Source organism: Aspergillus pseudonomiae (genome assembly GCF_009193645.1).
Source record: "Aspergillus pseudonomiae strain CBS 119388 unplaced genomic scaffold BDV37scaffold_10, whole genome shotgun sequence".
Lineage (NCBI taxonomy): Eukaryota > Fungi > Ascomycota > Eurotiomycetes > Eurotiales > Aspergillaceae > Aspergillus > Aspergillus pseudonomiae.
Window position 1 is genome coordinate 168,055 of NW_022476002.1, and position 23,861 is coordinate 191,915.

The following is a 23,861-nucleotide window of genomic DNA, read 5'->3' on the forward strand; positions in this document are numbered from 1 at the left end:
GGAACGCATACGGTACGGGACGAGTCGGTATTGACCATCGTCCAGTGGTGGGAATTCCTGCAGTGACACCATTTGGCGGTCAGATGACCCCAGTATCATACGGAACGACTAACGACTTAGTCCAAAGTATATGATTTCATGTACTTTGTCCATAGGGAATATAAACTCATCAAGTACGTACTCGATACTTGGGACTGGGAGCCACTTCCATGCACCACCAAAGTATATGGAACTTTTGCCTGTTCCAAGTGGACCCCCGAAACCCACTTGCGCCCATCCTCCGGTCTCGTCTCGTCTGATGACTTGCCGTTTTCTTGCATCATCATCTTTTTCTTCCGCTGCGTCTCGTTTGTTGACCATCTTGGGGGTTATTGTTCACCCTCTCTCTCATTCCCTCCGTTGGATGCACTGAGTGAAGGGGAAAACAAAGACGGTGTCTGATTGTTTCTTCATTTCTGGTCTTTGTCATTTCTTTTCCGGACTTTAATCTACACAGTACATTCAGACCCTCAGCCACCAGCCGCCTGGTTGGGTCGCGTCGGATCACCGCATCTTGAGCCAATCCACTCACCAAGGGGCTCCTGGATCCGTCCTTGTTATCTGTCCAATATTTTTTTTACTTTTTCTTATCATTTATTTTAAGACTGATCTCACGCATACATCTTTTTCGCCTTTCACCTCCCCCTTTTGTATATTGCTACGCTCCTCCGTACGTTTTTGAGAAACAGCATACATCGCGGGGAACAGATCCACCGCGATCGATAAAACCCCCTCTTATCTCGCCCCCTCCAACCGTCTCCGATCAACGATGGCCTTACGGCTACCACCACAAGCTCCCCGCCGTCAACATTCCTACTCAACTTCGCAACCCCCTCAGCCTCCCACCCTTGAGGCCCCTCCCAGACTGTCTCAGCTCCCCGATAATGAATCCACCGAGTGGGTGCTCTTCTCTCCCTCTCAACCATCAGCCGACGCCCGCACGCACACGACCTCCACAGAACGCACCCCAAGAACCGTTGCGCCTTCCCGCCTGAGCGATTTTGGCTCGTTTGGTACCCCGACACGGTCAGCCTGGGGACCGGACAATGATGATGCTGACGAGCCCCTCGAAGAGTCCTTGGATGAGGACGGCACAGAGTTAGACAGTCTGGACGACGGCCTGCATGCCTTTCGGGCACCTTCATTGAACGAAGACCCTTCCGCAAAATGGGACCAAGGGACACCAGCTGTCCTCCCAGCTCACGATGGACTAGGCAGTTTCGAGGCTTCTGCCCAACCGGTGCAAGACCAGTTGTGGCAGCACGAGCAGTATAATCCTCACCGGCGGCCCACGCTAGGATCCCGGCGGTTCTCGAATGTCCAACGTCAGTTGGACTCAGTAGAAGACCATGAAGCTCCAGACATGGACCGCGAGCGATGGCAACGTATCGAAAAGTGGAGGATGGATCAGAGCCGAGTGCTATTGCAGGAAATTGAAAGAGAGACACGAAAACGCCGCCATAGCCGTGCCAGCAGGCTGGGTGATCCCGTGGGTTCGCAAACCGGAGTGGCAGGTATTGACAGGACCCTGGAGATGTCCAGGGAAGATGCGTCACCCCCCTCGACAGTATCAGAAGGGGACGCAAACGAGCCTTTATGGCGGAAGATCACCCGAAAAGTCATCCGGGATCTCATTGGAATCGACGACTCTTTGTTATTTGCCCTTTTCGGGGATTCCCTATCAGAGAATGAGAGAGGTGCATCTGCTGGGACAGATGATGCCCTTCGTATGAACGAAACTCTTAACTCGGAGCTGGACTCTGTTCCCGACGATCACAACAATTGGCAGACCAAGCTGCTTCAACGCATTGCTCATGAATTGGGAATACTTGTTAATCAACTGTGTGAACACCCGGGTGCCTTTACATCCTATCTCAGCCTGTCGGACGATATCCCCAACCAATACGCTGGCATACCTCTCGGGCCATTACCAGAAGAGAGTGACGCGCAAGCTCAATCAGTATCTGCTGCTCCCACAGCCTCACAGGTACCAACGAGTAATGCCGATTCAGTGTTATCTCCACAGTTCTCTCCTACGCTTCGGGATCCCACCGGCCGAGAGCATGCCGCACAATGGGGCATTGAAGATGATGACTTGAATCGGGATTCTCCTGCAGATTCGTTACCCGAGTCCGTGCGCCTCCAGCAGGAGAAGGAGTACTGGGAACGGGAACTGGATGTGATGATGGTCTTCCGCTATCTTCGCAATCGCTTCAGTCGACGAGGCAGTAACGCCGATGCCTACCAGCCCCCTGCGCGCCGACCCCCGCAAGATGCGTCCCGACGCGCCGCGATTATCCGCCAGCACCACCCGCTGGTGGCACGAGCACACTCCCGCTCTCAGGCGCAAGTTCGACGCCAGTCCCAGCACTCCGCCAATCAACCCGGCCCCGCAGGTATATCATCCCCTCTTCTGCGCCAGCACTTCCGCCGTCCCAGTTCTAGCTGCGGTCAGAGTGCGAAGCTGTCTGCTATCTCCAGCCGCCGAACCCTTACCGGTTCCAGCCGGAACTATTGGGACATTGGCGGCAGTGTAGACAGTGGAAGTGCTATTGCCCCCGTCGGTGGTGTTGGGTCTTGGGGTGATGTCTAATCATCCGCTATCCAGCCCGGGCGTATCTACAATCTACGGCTCGTGACAATCTTTAGAAACTTCTTCAATTCAACTCATCTATATTGCATGCTGGCCATCAATGTTTAACTTAATCAGGCTGCGTCATCTTCAGACCAGGAGTTTCTCGGGGCGTTGTCATGATGAATGATAGCTATACTTCTCTTTCTGGGCTTGGCTGTCTGTCTCTTTTCGGTGTTCTGTTTTCTTCGGTGTTGTTCTCTTTTTCCTTTCCATATACATATACTGCTCTAAATCATCTCACATATCATCCGCGGTAATGCATCGGTGTGGTCTTCTATGCATTTTACATATCACGAGGCGCGGCAAAGGCTTAGACATATATTTCAACCGGAACAGGTGCATGTCAACGGTGTACAGTACGTAAAGGGGCGGCTCGGTCTGGGGTCATATACACATCGAACGGTGACTGTCTATATTCTCTCTCAATACATATCAATCATACCATATCGCATCCAAACTGTCCCATTCTTCCTACAAGAAAATACTCAGAATACTTCCAATAAACCCCATATTCTCTCGATATAATTACATGAGTTCATTGAAAAATAATATATCAGGGAGTGCCTCTCGGATGAATATATAGTTTGGCAACCTTGGTACACGTATCTATTGCATGAACATATATATGTGTAAGTATCCGTAAATATATATCTAGCGAAAGCCTTTCATACATGTTTATTGAGTATTTAGAAATCTCTCTTTTTTTCTTTCTTTTTTTTTTTTTCTGGGTTTAGACCGATATCCATGCCAGTTGGAAGATTTGGGAGATTTGTTCGGCTGACTTGGTCTTATGATGTCACATCTAGAAATTGGCTATGATTGCTTGGGTCTAGAATCATGGCCTGGTGTCGTCTATAGTATTGGGGTGCTCTGGTAGGGCTCTGAGCTTGGTGGAGATATAGCCAATACGAGAGATGCACACTACGATGGCCAGTCAGATGACTGGATCAAGAATCTACTAGGTATAACAACCGAGTACGCAGAGGAAGAAGCCCGAGGAATCCATGATTAAAATCAACTCCGCCGTGCGTGAGGACACTTAAAATGACATCACAAAATAACAGAACATGTATTGGTAACCGGAGGAATATAATAAAAATTCATGTCTTTTTATGGGTCCTAACGCTAAAGCTCATTCCATTTAAGCCTGGGACTCGTAGGCGTCGGGGAAGCGCTTCATGTTGTTCTCAACGAGACCGTGGCCACGGAGGAACTGAACGTAGGCACCGTCCTGCTTGAGCTTGCCCTCCTGGCGGAGCTTGACGTACTCCTCGCGACGGACGGGGGTGAAACCCCAGTTCTTGGAGACGACGATCTTTTGGCGACCAGGGAACTTGTACATGGAACGGCGGAGAGCCTCGATGGCGGCGGCACGGTTGGAGTCACGGGTGCGGACGGACAGGATGATCTGGCCGATGTTCACACGGGCAACGGTACCCTGGGGCTTACCGAAGGCACCACGCATACCGGTCTGAAGACGATCGGCACCAGCGCACGACAACATCTTGTTGATACGGATGACGTGGAAGGGGTGCACACGGATACGCATGTGGAAACCTTCCTTACCGGTGATCTTCACGAGGTACCTGGAGAAGGGGACCTGTTAGTTTCTTTCCTTCATGTCTCGCGACGGATGGGTCTTTTCGTCTGGTCTTGGGTTCGAGGAGCGACATACTTGTTGGCACAGATACGGGCGGCTTCGAGAGCCTCAGAGGAAAGCTGCTCATATTCGTTGGAGACCATGTGCACACAGAGAGGGAAGTCATCGACGTTGGCCTTCTTACGTCCCAGATCGAAGATACGGATCTTGGGGTCGGGAACACCACGGTTGAACCGGGACTTGGGGTAGGGCTATGAAGCGACCATCATGTTAGTGAAAGATCCTTGATAGACCGATGATGTAAACTAGTGTTCTTCCATCCGCAGCAATATCGCGATGACAATCTTCATTTCCCTTCTATCCTTCGACGTGGTTGACGTCTTTGCTTTCCCCCCCACAAGCGAGAATTTCCGAGCCAAAAATCCACAGAACACACAAATATGGGAAAAATCCATCAAACCGTCAACGCACCTTGTTCTTGCAGTAGCGGTAGCAACGAGCGGGACGGCGGGCCATTTTGAGAGTTGGAGGTGACCTTGCTGCACTTCCTGCGAACGGTGAGGTTGTCGAAAAGGGTGGTGTCGAAGGGCAAAAGGGAAGGGGAGGCTTTTGGGCGCTGGCACTTCCGACGTTGATTTCCAAGCAGCGTCCACTAACGAGTGGCGAAACCCTAAACCCTACCGTCTCCACCAATCAGCGGCTCCCGCGACCAGACCGCATTTGTCAGACTTCGGCGACATTTCAAACTTACAGATTGACGATCGAGATACAGAGATACAGATAGAGATGATAGATCAATACCAAAGGTCTAAGTATATTGATTGCTAATTCAGGTCGCCACACACTGAGCGTTCCACTACTTTCTACCAAGCTCATCCTACATATACCAATATACGAAGAATGGATCAAGTCAAAACAGTTAAAAAGTGTAAAGGTTCTTGTCATTATCTATCACGTGCCTCCTCGTTTCAAAAGGCTTGTACATCGTCCAGACATAACACGAAGACATTGTCCGCGCTTTACACTTACTGGCTGGACAGGATGTCGGAGTCACCGGCATCGAGGACAGTCATGGTGCTGGTGCGGAAGAGCTTACCGCAAGCAGTACCAAGCTCGATCTGTAGTTACGCGCAAACGTCAGTGATCTAGTACCCTCCACAGCCAAAGATTGCGGTTTCTCAGGGCGGCTCCAATACGACCTTCCTTCCCGACAGGGGGTTGGCAGTGTCGGAGCAAAGAAACATATGCGACAAAGGGATACTTACGTTGTTACCAGAGAAGTGGTGAACAGGGGCCTTGGCGAGCATAGCGTAGTACTCGAGCTCACTCTTGCGGAGAGGAGGAGTGTTGGCAGCGATGATGACCAGCTTGGCCTTGCCGGACTTTATTTAATAGTTAGATAACCATCTCATGTGTCGAAAGCCTCCAATTGTGTGCGAGAAAAGCTTACGCGAAGGGTCTTGATGGTCGACTTGTAGCCAAGGGTGACTGCACCAGAAGTTAGCAACCGAGTCCAAATCCACAATAACGATGAAAATTAAAGATTGACATACCCTTTCCAGACTTCATCACCAAAGCCAGACGGCTGTTGATGGAGTCGGCGTTCTTCTTGCTCTTGGGGGCCATCGTTACGCTGTTGAACTGAGTCGTTCGGTATGCTGGGAGAGTAGTCTGAAAAGGTGCGCTCCGGCCTTATCGTGAAGTTGAGTTTTTTTCTTTCCTTTGTGGGGTTTGGCGGTAGAGCGTTATATTCGCTCGGACTATTCCTGATCCGTTCCGTCATTGCTGAGTCATCCCGCCTTTTTTCCTCAACCACTTTCGGCGACCCTCACTTTCACTCTGTATCAGGTCTGTATCTACTCCCGACAATCCAACCCGTACCTTACGAAAAATACAGCCCTACTTCCATGGGCGGATTGGACGTGGCTAATGTGCTGTCAGCATTCACTGCCTTCAGACGAACCCTATTTCTTCGTAGCTTGAGGTCAATTCTCCCAATGGAGGGTCGGATAGAACAGTTGGGCGTCGGTTATCTTTTATTCAAACGTGGCGCAGATTCCCTCCATTCACCTCCTTATTGGGTGGCAGGTGAACGAAATTCTATTCTTGTTCCTCTTCAAAGATGGACAGATGGCGAGACCCTGTACGCAGCAAGGAACTCTGTTGATTTACGGTATGACTACTGTACTATCTTTATCCCGCCATGTGTCGAGGTTAAGTTGTCTCCCCGGTGAAAGGGCCCCTTCTGCATATGCTGTTCACTTCAGTAACCACAGTAATCGTGGTGGTAATAGCAAACAATAGAATGGAGTATTATACTTGGCTCTTGGTAGTCTCTCGGGCAGCCCAAGTCATGCATGGGAGTAGTTCATGTTCATGCATACTTACAAGCAAGTGAACCTCTAACAGACAAGAGAGTAGGAAAGCACCTACTCCGGAATAGCAAATTGTTGTTGTCTACCGTTGCGCTATTAATTAAAAGTTGAACTAAATTCCCTGAGCAACCACCAGAGACAGACGTATTATCGCTGTATGGAGCGTTTCTTACCCACTTTAATACTGCCTTGGTGCCCGTTTTCATACGGGATCATCAACACCCCCCCTAATGTCTGTAATAAACAGCCATCCACCTTTTCCCATCCCCAGAATTTCCTCGACTCTGGAATTTATCCCTAACGTGATACACCTTTTTTTGTCTTTCCCTGATAGATATTTATACCTTCCTCTTGCTTATAAATTTCTTTCCTTCCCGTCTGTATTTTTTTTTTTTATTGTTTTGGACCTAGGGGGCTAGTTTTTGAACCAGCCATAAATTCTACGACTACTACTTACTACTTAACAAACTAGACTTCCCCCACTACGGCATAGTGTCCACTGTGTTTTGACCGCTACTACTATATACCTTCCCCGACCCTTAAATTTATCACTTAATTTCCCGGTCGTTTCATCACTGCTTCCAATTCTTTAGAATTGCCCCTTTCTGGGTTGTCTTTTCTTCTTACAATCCACCGCTCGTTGGGAGCATCGTCATTGCCGGTGACAATGTCTACAACACCCCGGAAGCCTGGAACGCCAGGCAGTTCGACCAAATCTTCGCCCGCGGAGAATCATACGGTGAATGGTACTCCGTCGCGAAGCCATACCCGATCTCCCAGCACGACCACGAATGGTATATCCCGATCTCCCTCTCTCCGTGGCTCGGCCCCAGTGTCAGCGCGGGCTGCGGCCAGAAAACCCGGTCGGTCCAACCTCAGCACTTCGAGCGTTCCAAAAATGAACCGCGATCCCTCCGAGGAAGAAGCAAGGGCTCAGAATGCTGCCCTCATCGAAGAGTTGAAGGAACAGCTGCAGAAAGCCGAGACGGCCTCTGAGCAATACCAGAAGCAGTTGGGTGTCCTGCAGATGCGACTCGATGAGGCCGTCAGTGAGCAAGGAAAACTAGAGGACCAGGCTCATGAGAGGGACAGCAAGATAGAATCCCTCAATGGTGAGATCCGTGACCATGTCCGGCAGATACGTGACCTGGAACAGGCGCATGAGTTGGAACGGAACGCTATGCTTCAGGAGAAGGAGCAGCAGGCGAGCCGGGAAGAAGAGATGCAGGCGACCATCCAGCGTCTTAAGGATTCCCTGGCCCAGAAGGAGCGAATCAACTCTGATGCAGATAAGAATGTTTCTCGTTCTTGTATGGTTCTCCCCTCGTTCTCCACATTCGCCCGGCCTTTGTTTCTAACTTTCGCTTTTAGCCAGTTTCCGTAATCGGTCCTCCCCCGATGTCGATGGACAGTTTGCGCCCTCGTCTCAGATTGAGCGGAGCCCGTCCCGAAGCAACTCGACACTGCTTTTGCAGAAGGATAAATTGATCGAGTCCCTCCGCCTCGAACTGGCCGAGTCCCAAATTAAACTCGTGGAGATGGAAAATAAAGGTGGCGGCCGTCAACGGGAGCTAGAGAAGGAACTTTTGGAGGCTCGTATGGCCAACGCTCGTCTCATGGAGGACAACGAGAGCTACCAGCTACTCCTTAGTGAGAAAACGCTGAATGGTGACTTCACCAAGGGCGACTTCATGCGAGAAGCCCACCCCGAAGCTGAAGACACTAAGGAGTCTGGCAGCGGTTTGGGTTCGCTGGCTGATGAACTTGAGTCTGTAGACGCAAGAGCGGATAACGATAACAACCGCAAGCTCGAGGCAGAGGTCAAGGCGCTGAAAGACCAGAACAAAGCCCTCACCCTCTATATCGAGCGCATCATCAGCCGTCTCTTGCAACATGACGGGTTCGAGACCATTTTGGACAAGAACGAGAATGACCCTCCTAAGCGGGCAAGTACTGACAAGGAACTTCCACCAACACCCACCGACAAGGAGGATGCCCAGTCTTTCTTGCAGAGAGCCAGATCCGTTGTGGCGGGCCCGACGCAACGACCTCAACGGTCACGTCCTTCCAGCATGATGCCGCCGCCAACGAGCGCGGCCTCTGTCCCGGTGACAGCTCATGAGAACCCAGAAACGGCTCCTAGCATCCCCATGAACCGTGTCCAGGCGAGAGGCCATCGCAGAACGAGATCAGAGCAGACTGATGTTGCCGCCGCTGCTGTGGTAGGTCAGATTTATCGCGGACGCAACTCTGGAGGCCCAATGAGCCCTACGCTCATGGGACCTGGATCCCGGACAAGCGTCTTATCTGGAGCGAGCTATATGTCTGGCATGAGCGGCAGTAACCGCGCCCCATCGCTATCCAGTCAACACGATCGCAGCCAAATGAGCAGCTCCAACAGTATTACGAGCGAGCCCCCTGGCGATACGGCTTCCACAGGTGCCACCTCGAGCTCTCCTCGCTCTAGCAACGGAATGACCAACTATACCGGAGCGGTGATGACCCAGAGCAAGCTGCGTCCCTTGCGCCTTGTCAGTGAAACCAAGGCAGCAGACGACGAAGAAGCTCGGAAAAAGGCGAACCGTGGCAGTTGGATACCTTGGTTTAACCGGCCAAACACAGGTGATTCCGCATAAGCTTGCATGATGTCTTTGGCTGTAACTATTAGTTCTCGACAATTGCTCTTCTGTATTCCTTTTAGTTTTCCTCTTCCATTTTCTTTTTTTATTGGCGTTTGTCCTTCCAAGGCCCCCTGTCTACTCCTTTTTATGGTCTTGTGCGTTTAGAACTCCCAGAATGTCGTCATGTTTCAATCCCTGTTTTACCTTATGGACTTTATGATGGCGATGAATCTGTTGTTGGATAACTTACTATATATGTTTCTTTGACATTTCATGGCCACGCCATCGGGGATTTTTGTCATGTTACCCATGTTTATGCTTGGACGCTCGTTGGAACTTCTACTGTTGGATATTTGCTGAGGATTGATTATGACGATATTCCGGCCTTGCTTATGTCTCCCTCTCCTTGATGAACATATGATTGAGATACTCTGTTTATAGAGTGATAATTTTCTGTGAAACTACTTTGTCTCTGATGGTCCTGTCTACGTCCCAATTGAGGACATGTTGTGTATATCAATTAAATAGGTACAATGTCTCAATACGATCTACAAACGATTCTTCTCAGAAGCTCATCCAACTCTAGAGCATACCTCACTCCATTTTTCCTTTTCTCCTTCTTTTTTTCTTAGCAAAGAAAAGCCCGTTTAACATACTCACGGTTAATACGAAAGGTGTCCTCCATCCTATACTCCGGAACAACATTAATACGACCTCCGGACACCGGCCAGCGTGACAGTAAATAGATAATACCAACTACACCAGCACACAAAGGCTGAAAACCACACACGCAATTCAGAAACAAAAAACAAGGATACCCCAATTAAAAATGCCCGGCTCTCTGTCTCTCTTCTCCGTCAATGCCGTCCTCCTAATGTCGGCCGACGACGGCTCTCGCATCTTCGCCAAATACTATTCTCCGCCTCACCCCCCGGCCGGTGCTGCCCCCAATGCCACCGATTACCCTGGCGCAAACCCCTATCCCACGCTCAAAGAACAGAAGGCCTTCGAACAGGGTCTCCTCGAGAAGACCAACAAGCAGACCAGCGATGTTATCCTATACGACAACCGGATCGTTGTCTTCAAGATGGAGAGCGATGTCATGCTCTACGTTGTCGGGGGTGCTGAGGAGAACGAAGTCCTGCTTTATAATGTCGTGCTGTCGTTGAGGGATGCTTTGGGTATCTTGTTCAAGTATGTTGTCTTCCCCCCTGTTTCTTGGTCTCGGTGTTGCGGGATACGGCATGGTGGAAACTAACGTTTGCCTTTTCGGGATAGGGGTGCTACTGACAAGCGTACGATTGTCGAGAACTATGATCTTGTTGCGTTGGCTATCGATGAGATCATTGATGATGGTATTATTCTCGAGACGGACCCAGTTCTTATCTCCTCGCGTGTGAGCCGTGCCCCCCAGGCCGATGCGCCGAATCTGAAGAGCATCGATCTGTCCGAACAAGGCCTGCTCAATGCCTGGGAGCTTGGAAAGCGGCGCTTGGCCGAAGGCTTGCGGCAGATGTAGAGGGGCTTACATACCACTTGGGCGTGTTTAAATTGGGTTGATTTCTCGCATGGTCATGCATTTGATGTCTTATTTTATCATTCTTCGTTTAATACTATGTGGCTGGTCCCGGCGTGGTACTGTGCGTGTTGCTTATTTATTTCACGATGTTGATTGATTTATTTGATTGCCTCGTTCTTGTTCTTCCGGGGACACCTGAAGATTCTATAGAGATACTCCTTCATGATCAGACGCGGGTTTACACTTGTCATTTAGCGGCAGGGGAGGATAATTCCTTGTCTCAAGCAGTCTCGAGATATCGCAAAAGAAACAAAGCAACAGAAGATCAGACAAACAGCATTCAAGCCCATGTAGAAATACCCGAATTCGAGCATGATATTCTCCACAATTTTGTGGGCTGGGCTTATGCGGTTAAAAACACTATCGAATGGCATGGAAAAGCGATCGATAAATAGTGAAAAACTGCCCCGCATACGTCACGCTCTTTGCCTACGCTGGTGCTTTTTGGTCTTTGCAAACTTCTTGCCCACCAGCCACTTTTCGCCATACTGGCTCATTTTCCTAGAGTCCCAAGCTACAACTAGAAAAAAAGATGAAGCAGCGATTCTCGTCATTGGACGTTAAGGTATGCTTTGGCGGATGCTTGTAACTTTGAACGGAGCTCGGCTGGACTCACACGAACCTCCCAGGTCATCTCCCAGGAACTCGCCTCGGAGATCGTCAATTTGCGAGTGTCGAACATATATGATCTCTCGTCGGTAGGTCCTTGATTTTCCAGCAAGAATCAATATCCAACTAACGCAGGTCGCGGTCCAAAGAGGATCTTCTTGTTCAAACTTGCAAAACCAGACCATCGCAAGCAGCTCATCGTCGACTCAGGCTTCCGATGCCATGTCACCCAATACTCGCGGGCGACGGCTTCCATGCCATCCCCCTTCGTGACTCGCATGCGCAAATTCCTTAAATCACGACGTATCACTTCGGTTAAGCAGATCGGCACCGATCGTGTTATTGATATCTCGTTCAGCGATGGCATGTACCACATGTTCTTGGAATTCTTTGCGGGGGGAAACATCATAATCACCGACCGCGAACATAATATTCTGGCTCTATTCCGTCAAGTCTCTATTAGCGAGGGAGAGGAGGCGAGGGTTGGAATTCAATACACAGTAACGAACAAACAGAACTACCATGGGATCCCGAAAATTACATTAGAGAGGATCAAGGAGACACTGGAGAAGGCGAAGGCACTATTTGCAAATGAGGACGGAGCACCGAAAAAGTCAAAGAAGAAAAATGCGGATGTGTTAAGGAAGGCTCTCTCTCAAGGCTTCCCAGAATACCCTCCCCTTTTGCTGGATCATGCTTTCGCGACAAAGGGGGTTGATCCAACAACACCATTGGATAAGGTATTACAGGACGAAAGCCTGCTTCAGGAAGTTAACGGAGTTTTGCAAGAAGCCCAGAATGAGAACACGAGACTTTCAACGCAAGAGAATCATCCTGGTTACATTGTTGCAAAAGAAGACAATCGCAGCGTTTCTCAGCCAACTAGTGAGAATGAGAAGTCTTCGGAGACAGCCAACCTTCTCTACGAGGATTTCCACCCTTTCAAGCCTCGACAGTTTGAAGGGAAACCGGGCATTAGCATCTTAGAATTCCCCTCGTTGAATGCCACGGTTGACGAATATTTCTCATCGATCGAGACCCAGAAGCTGGAGTCACGGCTTACAGAGCGCGAGGAGGCAGCGAAGAGAAAGCTTGATGCAGTGAGACAAGAGCACGAGAAAAAGATCGGTGCTCTCAAAGAACAACAAGAGCTACATATTCGCAAAGCAGGCGCGATCGAGGATAATGTCTACCGAGTCCAAGAAGCCATGGATGCAGTTAATGGCCTGATAGCTCAGGGCATGGACTGGGTAGAAATCGCACGTCTTATCGAAATGGAGCAGAGCCGAGGAAACCCTGTGGCCAGAATTATCAAACTCCCCTTGAAACTCCATGAAAACACGATCACACTGCTTCTTGGAGAAGCTGGTGACGAACAAGATGAGGGAGACGAGCTATTTTCGAGCGACGAATCTGAAGAATCCGACGACGAGCAGGATAATGGCGAAAGCCAACAACCCCCATCGGTATTGACTATTGACATCGACCTCGGTATCTCTCCATGGGCGAATGCGAAGCAGTACTATGAGCAGAAGAAACAGGCTGCGGTTAAGGAACAAAGGACGGCCCAGTCATCTACCAAAGCACTCAAAAGTCACGAAAAGAAAGTAACGGAAGACCTCAAACGGGGCTTGAAAAAGGAGAAACAAACTCTCCGGCAAACCCGACAGCCCTTCTGGTTTGAGAAGTTCCTCTTCTTCATCTCTTCGGAGGGATACCTCGTCTTGGGGTAAGTTTTGTCACTATCCCCCTCATATGGATATCTGCTAACCATTGCAGTGGCCGAGACGCTATGCAGAGCGAGTTGCTCTACCGCCGTCATCTTAAGAAAGGGGATATCTTCGTGCATGCGGATTTGGAAGGAGCTAGACCCATGATTGTCAAGAATAGATCGAAAAACCCTGACGCGCCTATACCACCAAGCACCCTTTCACAGGCTGGCAATTTATGCGTTGCTACATCGAGTGCTTGGGATTCGAAAGCTGTCATGTCTGCATGGTGGGCCCAGGCCAGTCAAATATCAAAAACTGCTGATGCGGGAGGGCTTCTTCCTATGGGAGATTTCTTGGTCAAGGGAGAGAAGAATTTCCTTGCCCCGTCGCAACTCGTTCTAGGGTTTGGAGTGACATTCCAAATTAGCAAAGACAGCCTGAAAAACCACAAAACTCACTTTATTGACGAGCCTGCGGCGGCCGAGTCACCCGCAGCAGGTAGTCACGAGCAAGCCGGGGGAAGCACACAGCGCTCTGAGCAACAACAGGAAACAGGCGAAGCTCATAAGCCTTCCGAGGAGCCTAAAAAACAAGCTGAAGAGCAAATTTCGGACTCAGAGAATGAACAAGACAATGCCGATTCACTTCCCGCTCGAAACCCATTACAGCGTGGACCATCGGACTCTCCTCATACTGAGGTCGCGCAGAAGGGAGAAAAGGATACCGGATCGGATGCTGAAGATGTGGCCGATAAGCCAGAAGAGCAGGCGGATGCGTTGGATGAGGAAGAAGTAGAGGCAGCTTCGGATGATGCGCCAGCGGAAGATGGAAGCGCTCCGGTAGAAGAGGAAAGCGAACACCAGCTCTCCACAACGGCCAGGCAATCGCCTCGGAAGGGGAAGTCCCCTGATTCGTCCGAGGCTGGCCAACAAGCACCCGGCAAGAACTCAACTGCCAAAGCAACGAACGCCAAACATGCACCGGCACCTACCCGAGGCAAGAAAGGGAAAGCCAAGAAAGCGGCCGCTAAGTACGCTGAGCAGGATGATGAAGATCGTGAACTGGCTCTCCGCTTACTTGGGGCCAACAAGGGCAAAGCTAGCAAGGCTGCTGCCGCCGCCGAAGCTAAGGAGAATCGCGAGAAAGAAGCCGAGGCACAGAGGAAGCGTCGCCAGGCGCAGCATGAGCGTGCTGCAGAAGCCGAACGCAGACGACAGGCCCTATTTGAGGAAGGTGGTGATGATTACGACGAAGAGACGGCTGCCGCAGAGGCAGCAGACCTTGAGTGGATCCCAGCATTGATTGGAACGCCTCGTCCGGAGGACGAGATCCTTGCAGCCATTCCAGTCTGTGCTCCCTGGGCATCATTGAGTCGGTACAGATACAAGGTCAAACTGCAGCCAGGTACGGTGAAGAAGGGTAAGGCTGTCAAGGAGATACTCGGACGATGGGTGGCTGAGACCACCACCGGCAAGGTTAAGAAGGAATATGCCGAGGAAGCTGGCATCAGTCTCGCTGATGCAGAGAAACTCCGGGCCCGGGAAGGTGATGTGATCAAGGCATGGAAAGAGACTGAGATCATCAACAGCGTTCCTGTTGGGAAAGTGCGAATTATGCTTGGAGCCGGCGGAGGCGATGGTAAAGGTAAAGGTAAAGGTGGTGGCAGCGGTAACAAAGGCGGAAAGGGTGGAAAGAAGAAATAAATCTAGACTACGATCTTGTACATAGCCTTTGGCATGTTGTATTATTACTAGTCTTCTACTGACTATCTATACACTTTGGATGGTCGTAAAGTCCACCATCCTGAATCAACGTTCGGGTCACAATGAAGATCCGCGAACGAAATCTTTTCACTCTGAGCCTCCCCGAAGGCACTTTTTCATACAGACTTCCATCTTCATTTGGAGAGTAAGTGCTTTAGTACTGCTAGGTATGCTATATCAGAGTTGAATCGTTACACATTGCATACACAGTCAAACAGCTTAGTCATACATGCAAAACGACGTCATCGGCAAGATCAAATTTTCGGCTGGTTCAAAGGCCGCAATTGGCGACTATCAGACATTTCGCAAAATCTCTATCTAGTTTGGTAAGTCCCTTAAGGAGGGGCGTCTGGTCTGGACGGACTCCACTTGGAATTTACCTAACAAATAAGGCTTTATAGGGCCGAAAACGCTTTCCCCCACCACCCAATCTATTCGCGCTTTGAGTCACCCCGCGACAACTCGTCCGTACTTCTGAAGTTTCGCCTACTATATCAGCGAAGCTGGTGTCCTTCGTCTCTCGCCTTGTCGCTGGCGGCCGTCCGCGCAGCTTTACGAGGTTTTTGAGCACTACCACCATCATGTCGTCAAAGGAGAACACTCGAATCTTGTCGGTCCGTCGATTGAATAAAGAAGGCCCTGGGGCCAAGTCCCTTTCAGAATGGTGGGATAGTGAGCGCAGCAACAAAACACCAGAAGCTACCGCGATCGAGGAGGCTGCTCAACTTCTCCGGACGAGCAATATCCCTGTTGCGTTTCCTACAGAGACAGTGTACGGGTTGGGCGCCGATGCGACACGAAGCGATGCGGTGCAAGGGATCTACAAGGCCAAGCAGAGACCGTCGGACAATCCGTTAATTGTGCATATCGACTCACTCGAAATGTTGGAGCGGCTACTCAACCCGCAGGAATCGGGTTCTACGAGCGCATCCGATAGCCCAAGAAACTCAATTCCTTCCGTCTATCAATCTTTGATTGCCCGTTTCTGGCCAGGTCCTCTTACGATTCTTCTTCCGAACCCATCTGGGTCGCTTCTGGCGAAGGAAGTTACTTCTAAATTGACGACGTTTGGGGTGCGCATGCCTTCTTCGCCGCTTGCACGGCTGTTGATCCATGTTGCGGACCGGCCGCTGGCGGCACCCTCGGCGAACGCATCGACCAAACCATCCCCGACAGCGGCGGAGCATGTGTATCATGACCTTGAGGGCCGTATCGAGCTAATCCTTGATGGTGGCTTATGCGGCGTCGGTGTTGAAAGTACTGTGGTTGATGGCCTGTGTGATCCACCAGCAATCTTGCGACCAGGCGGTATTGGCATTGAAGAGATCCGGGCATGCGCGGGATGGGAAAATGTACAACTTGGATACCATGATGGTACTCTCGACGTCAAAGAGATCCCTCGGGCACCGGGTATGAAATACCGACACTATTCTCCCAAGGCACGTGTGGTACTTTTCGAGGCTGGCTCCAAGGAGCAGTCTGTGACCAAGCATATCCGCAAGGACTTGGAAGACACGGCGATTGGGGCACATATGATCGGTATTGTACGAACGAAGCACTGGAAGCGGGGTCTCGGATTATTGTCTGATGAAGAAATCGAGAAAACCCTCAAACCCCTTCCGTCATTGATTGACGGCCTTGCAGGCTTCTCTGTTCCAATCAGGGGCAACTCTGGCCGTAGTCCTGCATTCAAGGAGGCCTTTGATTGCCATCTCGGACCCGACGTCGAGTCCATTGCGCGCGGGCTCTTTGCAGCACTGCGGGCCATGGATGAAATGGAAGTGGATGTCATCTATGTAGAGGGGATCTCAGATCAACAAGGCGACCGCGCAGCTGCCGTCATGAACCGTCTCCGTAAAGCTGCGGGGGCAGAATTGCGAGTCTAAATGTATAGACTTTATGCTAAAAGGGTAGACGATGCTCTGGTTACATTTCTTTTTCTCCTTCTCCCTGGTACCTGGTTATAGATAGAGCTTACTATTGTGTTTATAATTCAACTACGAATTGAGATGATCCCCACGAAGATAACAGTAGTTTATTCTCTTATGTCTCCGCTCTCCGGCGCTCAGAAATCGGAAGTCTCCGACCCCTCATGCGATTATACTAGGGCTAAGGTCGGCTTATCAGATTGCGTCTTATCTGGACTGAAGAGTTCGTGAAAGTCATGTGGGTCTTAAAAGATATATAGATTGAATTTAAATTTCACAGATTTGAAACAAGCCGTACCTCCGCTGTATGCAAAAATTTTGCCCTTTTCTGAGATCCAATACTGTCACGCCATGGCCCAAAATTGGCTTCTGATTAGCTCAGTGAACCCACTTAACTACTGTATTTCTTGAAATTTGAATCCAGCAGGAGATAAATTTTGATTCTTCGTCCGTTTGTATGCGTGATCCGTTTAATTAGTAGTTGAGTCAAACTTCAGATCGGCATATTGAAGGTCACAGGCCACTATATTCTTCCTCTTTATATACTCTCTTGCATAGGACCCTCGTTCTGTACATAGCCATCCTTCCCATATTTTAGATTATTATTGCCATATCATATTCCGCGATCAACCCGTACAGTCTCAAGACAAGAATGTGTAAATCCGATCTCCACGACTTCCTGCACGGTCTCCCCAAATGCGAGCATCACGTCCATCTCGAAGGCTGTCTAGCCCCCGACCTAATCTTCGAACTAGCCCGGAGAAACAATGTCTCACTCCCCGATGAACCAGCCTACGAGTCCATCGAGACTCTCAGCCACCGCTACGGCCATTTTACATCTCTCGACGACTTCCTCCGCTTCTACTTCATCGGCATGTCAGTGCTGCACCATGAGTCCGACTTTGCAGACCTCGCCTGGGCCTACTTCCAAAAAGCCCACGCCGACGGCGTCCACCACGCAGAAGTCTTCTTCGACCCGCAAGTCCACCGAGACCGCGGCATCCCCTACGAGACCATCGTCTCAGGCTTCGTGGCTGGCTGCCAGCGCGCCGAGAGGGAATTAGGGCTAACGACCCGTCTCATCCTATGCTTCGTGCGCCATCTCCCCGTCGACAACGCCGCACGGGTGTACCAGGAAGCCCTGGATCAGCAACACTTCGAAAACGAGGTCGTCCATGGACTTGGCTGGTCGTCGACGGAAGTCGGGCCCCCCAAGGACATGTTCCGGGAGCTGTACTCGTCGGCCTCAGCGAAGGGGATCAGGCTCACGGCTCATGCCGGTGAGGAGGGTGATCCGTCGTATATCAGGGCTGCGCTGGAGCTGGGCGCGCAGCGTATCGACCACGGTATTCGGCTTGTGGAGGACCCTGTGCTTTTGGAACAGGTGGCGAGGGATCAGGTTATGTTAACGGTTTGCCCGATTTCGAATCTGCAGTTGCGGTGCGTCGAGTCTATTGCGCAGGTCCCTATTCGCAAGTTCTTGGATACGGGTGTTATGTTCTCTATCAATAGTGATGATCCGGCGTACTTCGGAGGGTATATCCTAGATAATTATTGTGCTGTGCAGGAGGCGTTCCAGCTTACGGTGGATGAGTGGAGGGTGATTGCTGAGAATAGTATCAAGGGCAGCTGGATTGGGGAGGAGAGGAAGGCTGAGCTGTTGAAGCGTATTGACGATCATGTGCAGAGACATGTTACTGGTGTTTGAGCGTGTGGATTTTTCTCCTGGTGTACGATACTTGGCGCATGAAATGAAGATTTCTATCACAAATATATATACTGGCTTTTTGGACAGACGTCAGTATAACTTCGACAAGAAGGACTCGCGCCCGGTGCATGCTATTCACACCTACTCTCAAAAGAGGTTCTGCGGGGCTCTTTTTGTCTAGTATTACTTAGTGTTGGTGATTGCACGCATATGCTTTGGGCATGCTGCGGGAGTATTTAGTATATTGTGATGTATTTGGACTTTGTAGCTCATTTGAACCTGTTGTGCTTTATAGTGATTCTCCTTCCTGTTATCATATAGCAGTAGGCGTAGATGGGAAGCAAAATCTGTTAAATGGCTATACCAGCCTATATATCTCTGTGTAGGATTGCGTCCTAAAGTTCGGTATGTATGATGCGTACGATACATTGGCATAGAATACCCTAATTGCAAAAGGGACCCATTTAATTAGTGAATAACAAATAAGATGGAAATACAGCTTTCAAGAGAAAGATAAGATCAACTAAATAGGAGAAATCGTGGGCTCCTTACCTTGCTTTGCAGACTGAACTCCACATTTTGAAGACGTCTACGCAAAGATTACTAACATTCAACACCAGTTGCCAAGAACAAGGATGAATAAATGCAGGAATACCCAACAAAGATACGGTACTTCTTAATTCATGAGCAATATTGACCGGATCATAGGCAAATGCGCCCAACCATCCCCTCCGCTCTCATCCTGATAGGTTGCAGAGCCGTCTTGCGACCCCTACACAACCCCATCCGTTGCGTCCGTCAGCTACCAGCCACTACTGTTCTCCATTCCTCTCCACGCTCTACAACCGCCGCAAAAGTCACCAACTACACTCATCAACGAAGAACCATGTCCTCAGCCTCAGCCTCAGGCCGCTACAAACTCGTTTTCTTCGTCCCACATTCCCATCTCGAAGCGTGTAAAGAGGCCATCTTTGCGACCGGGGCAGGGACCTTCCCGGGCGGCAAATATACCAAGTGCTGCTTCCAGATGCCGGGTCAAGGCCAATTCCTGCCGTCTGATGAGGCTAATCCTGCGATCGGAGCTGCAGGAGCGCTAGAGACGGTGGAGGAGATGAAGGTCGAAGTGATGTGTTTCGGTCGGAGCATCATGTTGCAGGCGGTAGATGCACTGATCAAGGCACATCCGTATGAGGAGGTCGCTTATGAGGTCTATAAACTTGAGGACGTATGAAGGGGTCGTCGTCACTACAGGATTAGTACTCAGGACCGAGGGAAGTTGAGTTGATGGTCAATAATGATGACGATGTTATATGCATGACGGGCGTTTACAGTTGTGATTGATTGGGGGTCTCAATGAAGACAGACTAAGTTAGCCACGCATCGGTACCAATGGGTTTCTTGGTGGTAATTCCGATCCAGATTGTGAAATCAGTCTCATGTAGTGGTAGTAGTTGTAGTTGATATCCAACATGGCCCCTGGTTAGTAATGAATGATTGGCACACAAGGCGGGAGTAATCTGTCGCCGCTGATTGGCTGACCGCAGCTCCCGCAAAACGACTCTTCGACTCCAAATCGATCGTCCACCTTCAATAATCAATCCATCAGTGTCGCTCTCCTCCTCCCCCGTCCACTCATATCCCCTGTCTCCCGCCAGCAATGGCTTCCAAATTCTTCCCCGCCGTCCCTCGGGTCGGCCGCCAGTTCTTCCAGCGCGCCCCCAAGACTCAATGCAGACCGTTCTCGGCTGGTCCGCAACGTTGCAGCGACGCCCTTTCCGTGGTATGTTCACGTTATCTTTGCGATAGCACATTGAAAAATATTGGCGGTCGCAGCCTCCTCGGACGCCTTATCTCTCCTCAATAGGTGCAAAGAGAAGGGGAGGGCTTTTTGTGAACGTGTCTTTGCTGATCGATAGGATCCCAGCACCGCAACAAGCCGAACAACAACCCGAGCATCCCGTTCACGTTCAACGAGCAGAACCAACGATTGATCGATGAGATCCTTAAGCGCTATCCTCTCCAGTACAAGAAGGCCGCCGTCATGCCTCTCTTGGATCTAGGCCAGCGCCAGCACGGCTTCACCAGCATTAGCGTCATGAACGAGGTCGCCCGCCTCCTGGAGATGCCCCCCATGCGTGTTTACGAAGTCGCTACTTTCTATACCATGTACAACCGTGAGCCTGTTGGCAAATACTTTGTTCAGCTCTGCACAACGGTATGAGAACCATTGTCTTTTACGGGGGTGGTTTAATAAGTGTACATCTGCTGACATTTTCGGGACCAGACGCCATGCCAGCTCGGAGGCTGCGGCAGCACCAAGATCCTTGAAGCCATTACGGAACACCTCGGCATCACCTCTGGACACACCACCGAGGATGGACTCTTCACCTTGCTCGAGGTCGAGTGTCTGGGCGCCTGTGTCAACGCCCCTATGGTCCAGATCAACGACGACTACTACGAGGATCTTACTCCCGAGTCCATCAAGACTCTCCTCACCGCACTCAAGGAGTCCTCCGCCGGAAAGTCCGTCCAGGTTCCTGCCCCTGGCCCAATGAGTGGAAGAGACACCTGTGAGAACAGCGCCGGTCTGACAAACCTGAAGAACCCTGTGTGGGATCCGGAGACAATGATGAGAAAGGACGGTGCCTTGGATCAGCCTCAGCAGCAATAAATATATGACAAACCATAATTTCATCTCAAGAAGCTCCCCCTGACTCAATGCGTTGGAGTCAGGAATATCCTTTCGCGTTTCTAGTTTATTTCCCCTGGCCGGTAGACACGGGACAGGACCGCCAGATGTCGATTATGTACAGTATGCTTGTTTGATGTTTTTCTTCTGGGGAAAAAGTCAAACATGGATGGTAGAGACTACCATAGAAGTTCTTTTTAGCAGTACCCAATGCAGTTTTCGTTTTTCGAATCCTTGATATTCCCCTTACAAGGAATGTTCGCAACAACCTATGTGGTATGTCAGTTCCCGAACAGACCCAGGGAACAGTCCATGATACGTACAATAGATGTAAGATTAAACGTAAGGATCCCCAGCCCTAACAAATCAAAAAAGTACACGCCCCTCCCCGAGATCGTCAACCATGCTATCTACCGAGACAACTGAGCAAGCAGTAACCTGACCCACGGGTGAAGTCGGATAGGGTTAGAGTCCAGACCGGGTTGTACATGCCTCAGAAGCCTAGATTCTGCAGGAGACGAAATACAGTATATGGCATCCTGTGGCAATTGCGTAGGCCAATTGCTATTTGCCAATCGCCCGATGATCGTTCTGTACGGCGTAACGTGAAGGCTTATATCACACTGTGTTATACATGCCATGCCCCACAAATACACCGAGACAGCGTAGAACACTCAGGGGATGATGAGAATCCAAAGCCATGCTGGAGGGCTACTCTAAGCAAACTGATCTACCAGAACGATGGATAATAGCTGATTGCACTGCGTGCACTGTTGTGGTGGTGGAGTTGCTGAAATGTTTGGAAAGAGGAAAATTCTATTTTTGAACCAGCGATCGCTTCCCAGGGAATCAATAAAACCATATTCATGCATAACTATGGTCTGACATGATGTGGGTTGATAAGGATACCTGTTTGCGAGCACAAGAAGTGCTTTTAAAAAAGCAAACCGTGTCTCCTAATCTGTACACTTGGTGTAAAGTATAGAGACCAAGAGCCATTTCTCTCTAATCTGCCCTTCAATTCAAGCATTTCTTCCTCCAATGGCTACAAGAATCACCCTCAAGGCCAACCCAGGCTATCCGGAAGAGCTAACGCTCTCCACAACCTCAGAGACACCAGAAATCCCCAAGAAAGTGCAAAACCGCTCCAAGCATGTTCTTGTCATTGGAGGTGGCGTTAGCGGCCTGATGACGGCGTGGATCCTTCTTGACAAGGGTTACCGCGTCACCATTGTGTCTAAGGAATGGGCAAGTCTTGCGAAGCCGTTGACTTCGCAGATTGCTGGCGCTCTGTGGGAGTATCCTCCCGGTGGGTGTGGGATCACTGAGATTGAAACCCCGTTGTTCGGGTACTCGACTCTGGAGCAGTATCGGGAGTGGACTATGCAGAGTTTTGAGTTCTATCAGATGATGGCGGATCGAGATGAGCTTATGGGTGATGGTCTGGAACGGACTTCTGGAGCTGGTAAGTTTGGGGTGAAGATGAAGACCTTGTTTCAGTTCTTTCAACGGCCGATTGAGGACGAGTCCCGTGTCCATGGCCGTGATGACAGGCATTATGACAAGTATTTTGAGATGAAAACACTGGATGAGAGCGTGGATTCACCTTTCAGAGGTCAATTGAAAGTCAAGTATCATTGCATGGCTGATGTCAATGGAAGAAGGAATGTCAAATCCCAAGGGTTGGCAGATTTAGTGGACCCGAAGAGACAGTTTAGTGTTTCTTGTGCATATCAGCATGCAGCTCCCATGATTGATACCGATGTTGCCATGGCGTTTCTGATGAGACTTGTTCAAAGCAAAGGGGCAGTTCTAGAGACTAGACAAATCAGGGGTGATCTCCACCTCCACGAGCAAGAGCTGCTGAGCGAATATAATGCCGATATCATCGTCAATGCAAGCGGCATAGGAGCTCGTGAGCTTGCAACCGATCCTCAGATCTTCCCCATCCGTGGAGCAGTCAGAAAAATCAAGAGGCCGGAGGGATATCCAGTGGACCATGCGTTCCTTCTTCCGGCTCAAATGAACCAGGATGGCTCGGTGAGCAAGACAGTCTTCATTGTTCCTCGTAACGATGATACGCTTGTGATTGGCTCAATCACTCAACGCAACAACTGGCAGCTGAATCTCTCCCTTGACTCTCCTGAAGTCAAGGCGATGTGGGAACGGGCGACTGAGTTCCTACCGGTCCTCAAGGATGCAGACCACGAGGCACAGTCTCTTGCACAAGGCTTGCGCCCATTTTCATACTTGAATATCAGAGTCTCCGCTGATAGTAGAGCGAATACATGCCGGATCGTTCATAACTATGGCCACGGTGGGTCGGGATGGACTCTTGCGGTTGGTTGTGCGAGGACTTGCGTACGTTTGGTCGAGGAGATTCTGGACACAGCCAGGTCAGCGAATGCAGGAGTATGCAGGTTGCAGGAGACTGGGAAATACATACATACATAAGTACATACCTGAGTGTGATCTGGAATATATGATCTCCGCATGGATGATAATGAGAGTGGCTGGTTTGAGGAATGGGTGGTTGATATGCCCTTTCTTGTTTCCATCTTCTAATGATTTCCTTATAGTTGTCTTAACCAACGTCTATAACT

The 23,861-nt window shown here is 50.1% G+C and overlaps 10 protein-coding genes across 10 annotated transcripts; 8 read left to right on the forward strand and 2 right to left on the reverse strand.

Annotated features, from left to right (window-relative positions):
• The first annotated feature begins 567 nt into the window (after window positions 1-567).
• Window positions 568-2,791, forward strand: BDV37DRAFT_4936 (uncharacterized protein). The gene has a single exon (XM_032090764.1). It carries the CDS (start codon window positions 809-811, stop codon window positions 2,630-2,632), a length of 1,824 nt encoding a protein of 607 aa, XP_031944903.1. The 5' UTR covers window positions 568-808; the 3' UTR covers window positions 2,633-2,791.
• A 636-nt stretch (window positions 2,792-3,427) lies between these two features.
• Window positions 3,428-4,858, reverse strand: BDV37DRAFT_240554 (60S ribosomal protein uL16). Its single transcript, XM_032081079.1, has 3 exons — window positions 4,746-4,858; window positions 4,350-4,525; window positions 3,428-4,260 (listed from the first exon to the last, which is right to left on the reverse strand). Exons 1-3 carry the CDS (start codon window positions 4,788-4,790, stop codon window positions 3,816-3,818), a joined length of 666 nt encoding a protein of 221 aa, XP_031944904.1. The 5' UTR covers window positions 4,791-4,858; the 3' UTR covers window positions 3,428-3,815.
• A 243-nt stretch (window positions 4,859-5,101) lies between these two features.
• BDV37DRAFT_240557 (60S ribosomal protein eL30) lies at window positions 5,102-5,977 on the reverse strand. Its single transcript, XM_032081080.1, has 4 exons — window positions 5,828-5,977; window positions 5,725-5,762; window positions 5,540-5,656; window positions 5,102-5,392 (listed from the first exon to the last, which is right to left on the reverse strand). The coding sequence occupies exons 1-4, from the start codon at window positions 5,898-5,900 to the stop codon at window positions 5,300-5,302; spliced, it is 321 nt and encodes a 106-aa protein (XP_031944905.1). The 5' UTR covers window positions 5,901-5,977; the 3' UTR covers window positions 5,102-5,299.
• Window positions 5,978-7,032: 1,055 nt separating this feature from the next.
• Window positions 7,033-9,826, forward strand: BDV37DRAFT_240559 (uncharacterized protein). The gene is made up of 2 exons (XM_032081081.1): window positions 7,033-7,959; window positions 8,021-9,826. The coding sequence occupies exons 1-2, from the start codon at window positions 7,317-7,319 to the stop codon at window positions 9,283-9,285; spliced, it is 1,908 nt and encodes a 635-aa protein (XP_031944906.1). The 5' UTR covers window positions 7,033-7,316; the 3' UTR covers window positions 9,286-9,826.
• Window positions 9,827-10,066: 240 nt separating this feature from the next.
• Window positions 10,067-11,137, forward strand: BDV37DRAFT_240562 (coatomer subunit zeta). The gene is made up of 2 exons (XM_032081082.1): window positions 10,067-10,464; window positions 10,549-11,137. The coding sequence occupies exons 1-2, from the start codon at window positions 10,100-10,102 to the stop codon at window positions 10,787-10,789; spliced, it is 606 nt and encodes a 201-aa protein (XP_031944907.1). The 5' UTR covers window positions 10,067-10,099; the 3' UTR covers window positions 10,790-11,137.
• A 159-nt stretch (window positions 11,138-11,296) lies between these two features.
• On the forward strand, window positions 11,297-15,194 carry BDV37DRAFT_5067 (putative DUF814 domain protein). Its single transcript, XM_032090790.1, has 4 exons — window positions 11,297-11,414; window positions 11,479-11,547; window positions 11,608-13,187; window positions 13,238-15,194. The coding sequence occupies exons 1-4, from the start codon at window positions 11,382-11,384 to the stop codon at window positions 14,871-14,873; spliced, it is 3,318 nt and encodes a 1,105-aa protein (XP_031944908.1). The 5' UTR covers window positions 11,297-11,381; the 3' UTR covers window positions 14,874-15,194.
• BDV37DRAFT_240567 (L-threonylcarbamoyladenylate synthase) lies at window positions 14,839-17,052 on the forward strand. Its single transcript, XM_032081083.1, has one exon. The coding sequence runs from the start codon at window positions 15,515-15,517 to the stop codon at window positions 16,817-16,819; it is 1,305 nt and encodes a 434-aa protein (XP_031944909.1). The 5' UTR covers window positions 14,839-15,514; the 3' UTR covers window positions 16,820-17,052.
• Window positions 17,053-17,353: 301 nt separating this feature from the next.
• aah1 (adenosine deaminase) lies at window positions 17,354-18,581 on the forward strand. The gene has a single exon (XM_032081084.1). It carries the CDS (start codon window positions 17,514-17,516, stop codon window positions 18,567-18,569), a length of 1,056 nt encoding a protein of 351 aa, XP_031944910.1. The 5' UTR covers window positions 17,354-17,513; the 3' UTR covers window positions 18,570-18,581.
• Window positions 18,582-19,455: 874 nt separating this feature from the next.
• BDV37DRAFT_290315 (thioredoxin-like [2Fe-2S] ferredoxin-domain-containing protein) lies at window positions 19,456-21,489 on the forward strand (the record flags this gene model as incomplete). Its single annotated transcript, XM_032088689.1, has 4 exons — window positions 19,456-19,794; window positions 20,176-20,349; window positions 20,494-20,784; window positions 20,854-21,489. The coding sequence occupies 4 exons, from the start codon at window positions 19,456-19,458 to the stop codon at window positions 21,238-21,240; spliced, it is 1,191 nt and encodes a 396-aa protein (XP_031944911.1). The 3' UTR covers window positions 21,241-21,489.
• Window positions 21,490-22,299: 810 nt separating this feature from the next.
• Window positions 22,300-23,712, forward strand: BDV37DRAFT_279763 (FAD-dependent oxidoreductase; the record flags this gene model as incomplete). The annotated part of the gene is made up of 1 exon (XM_032086399.1): window positions 22,300-23,712. The coding sequence occupies one exon, from the start codon at window positions 22,300-22,302 to the stop codon at window positions 23,710-23,712; it is 1,413 nt and encodes a 470-aa protein (XP_031944912.1).
• Between the last annotated feature and the right edge of the window lie 149 nt (window positions 23,713-23,861).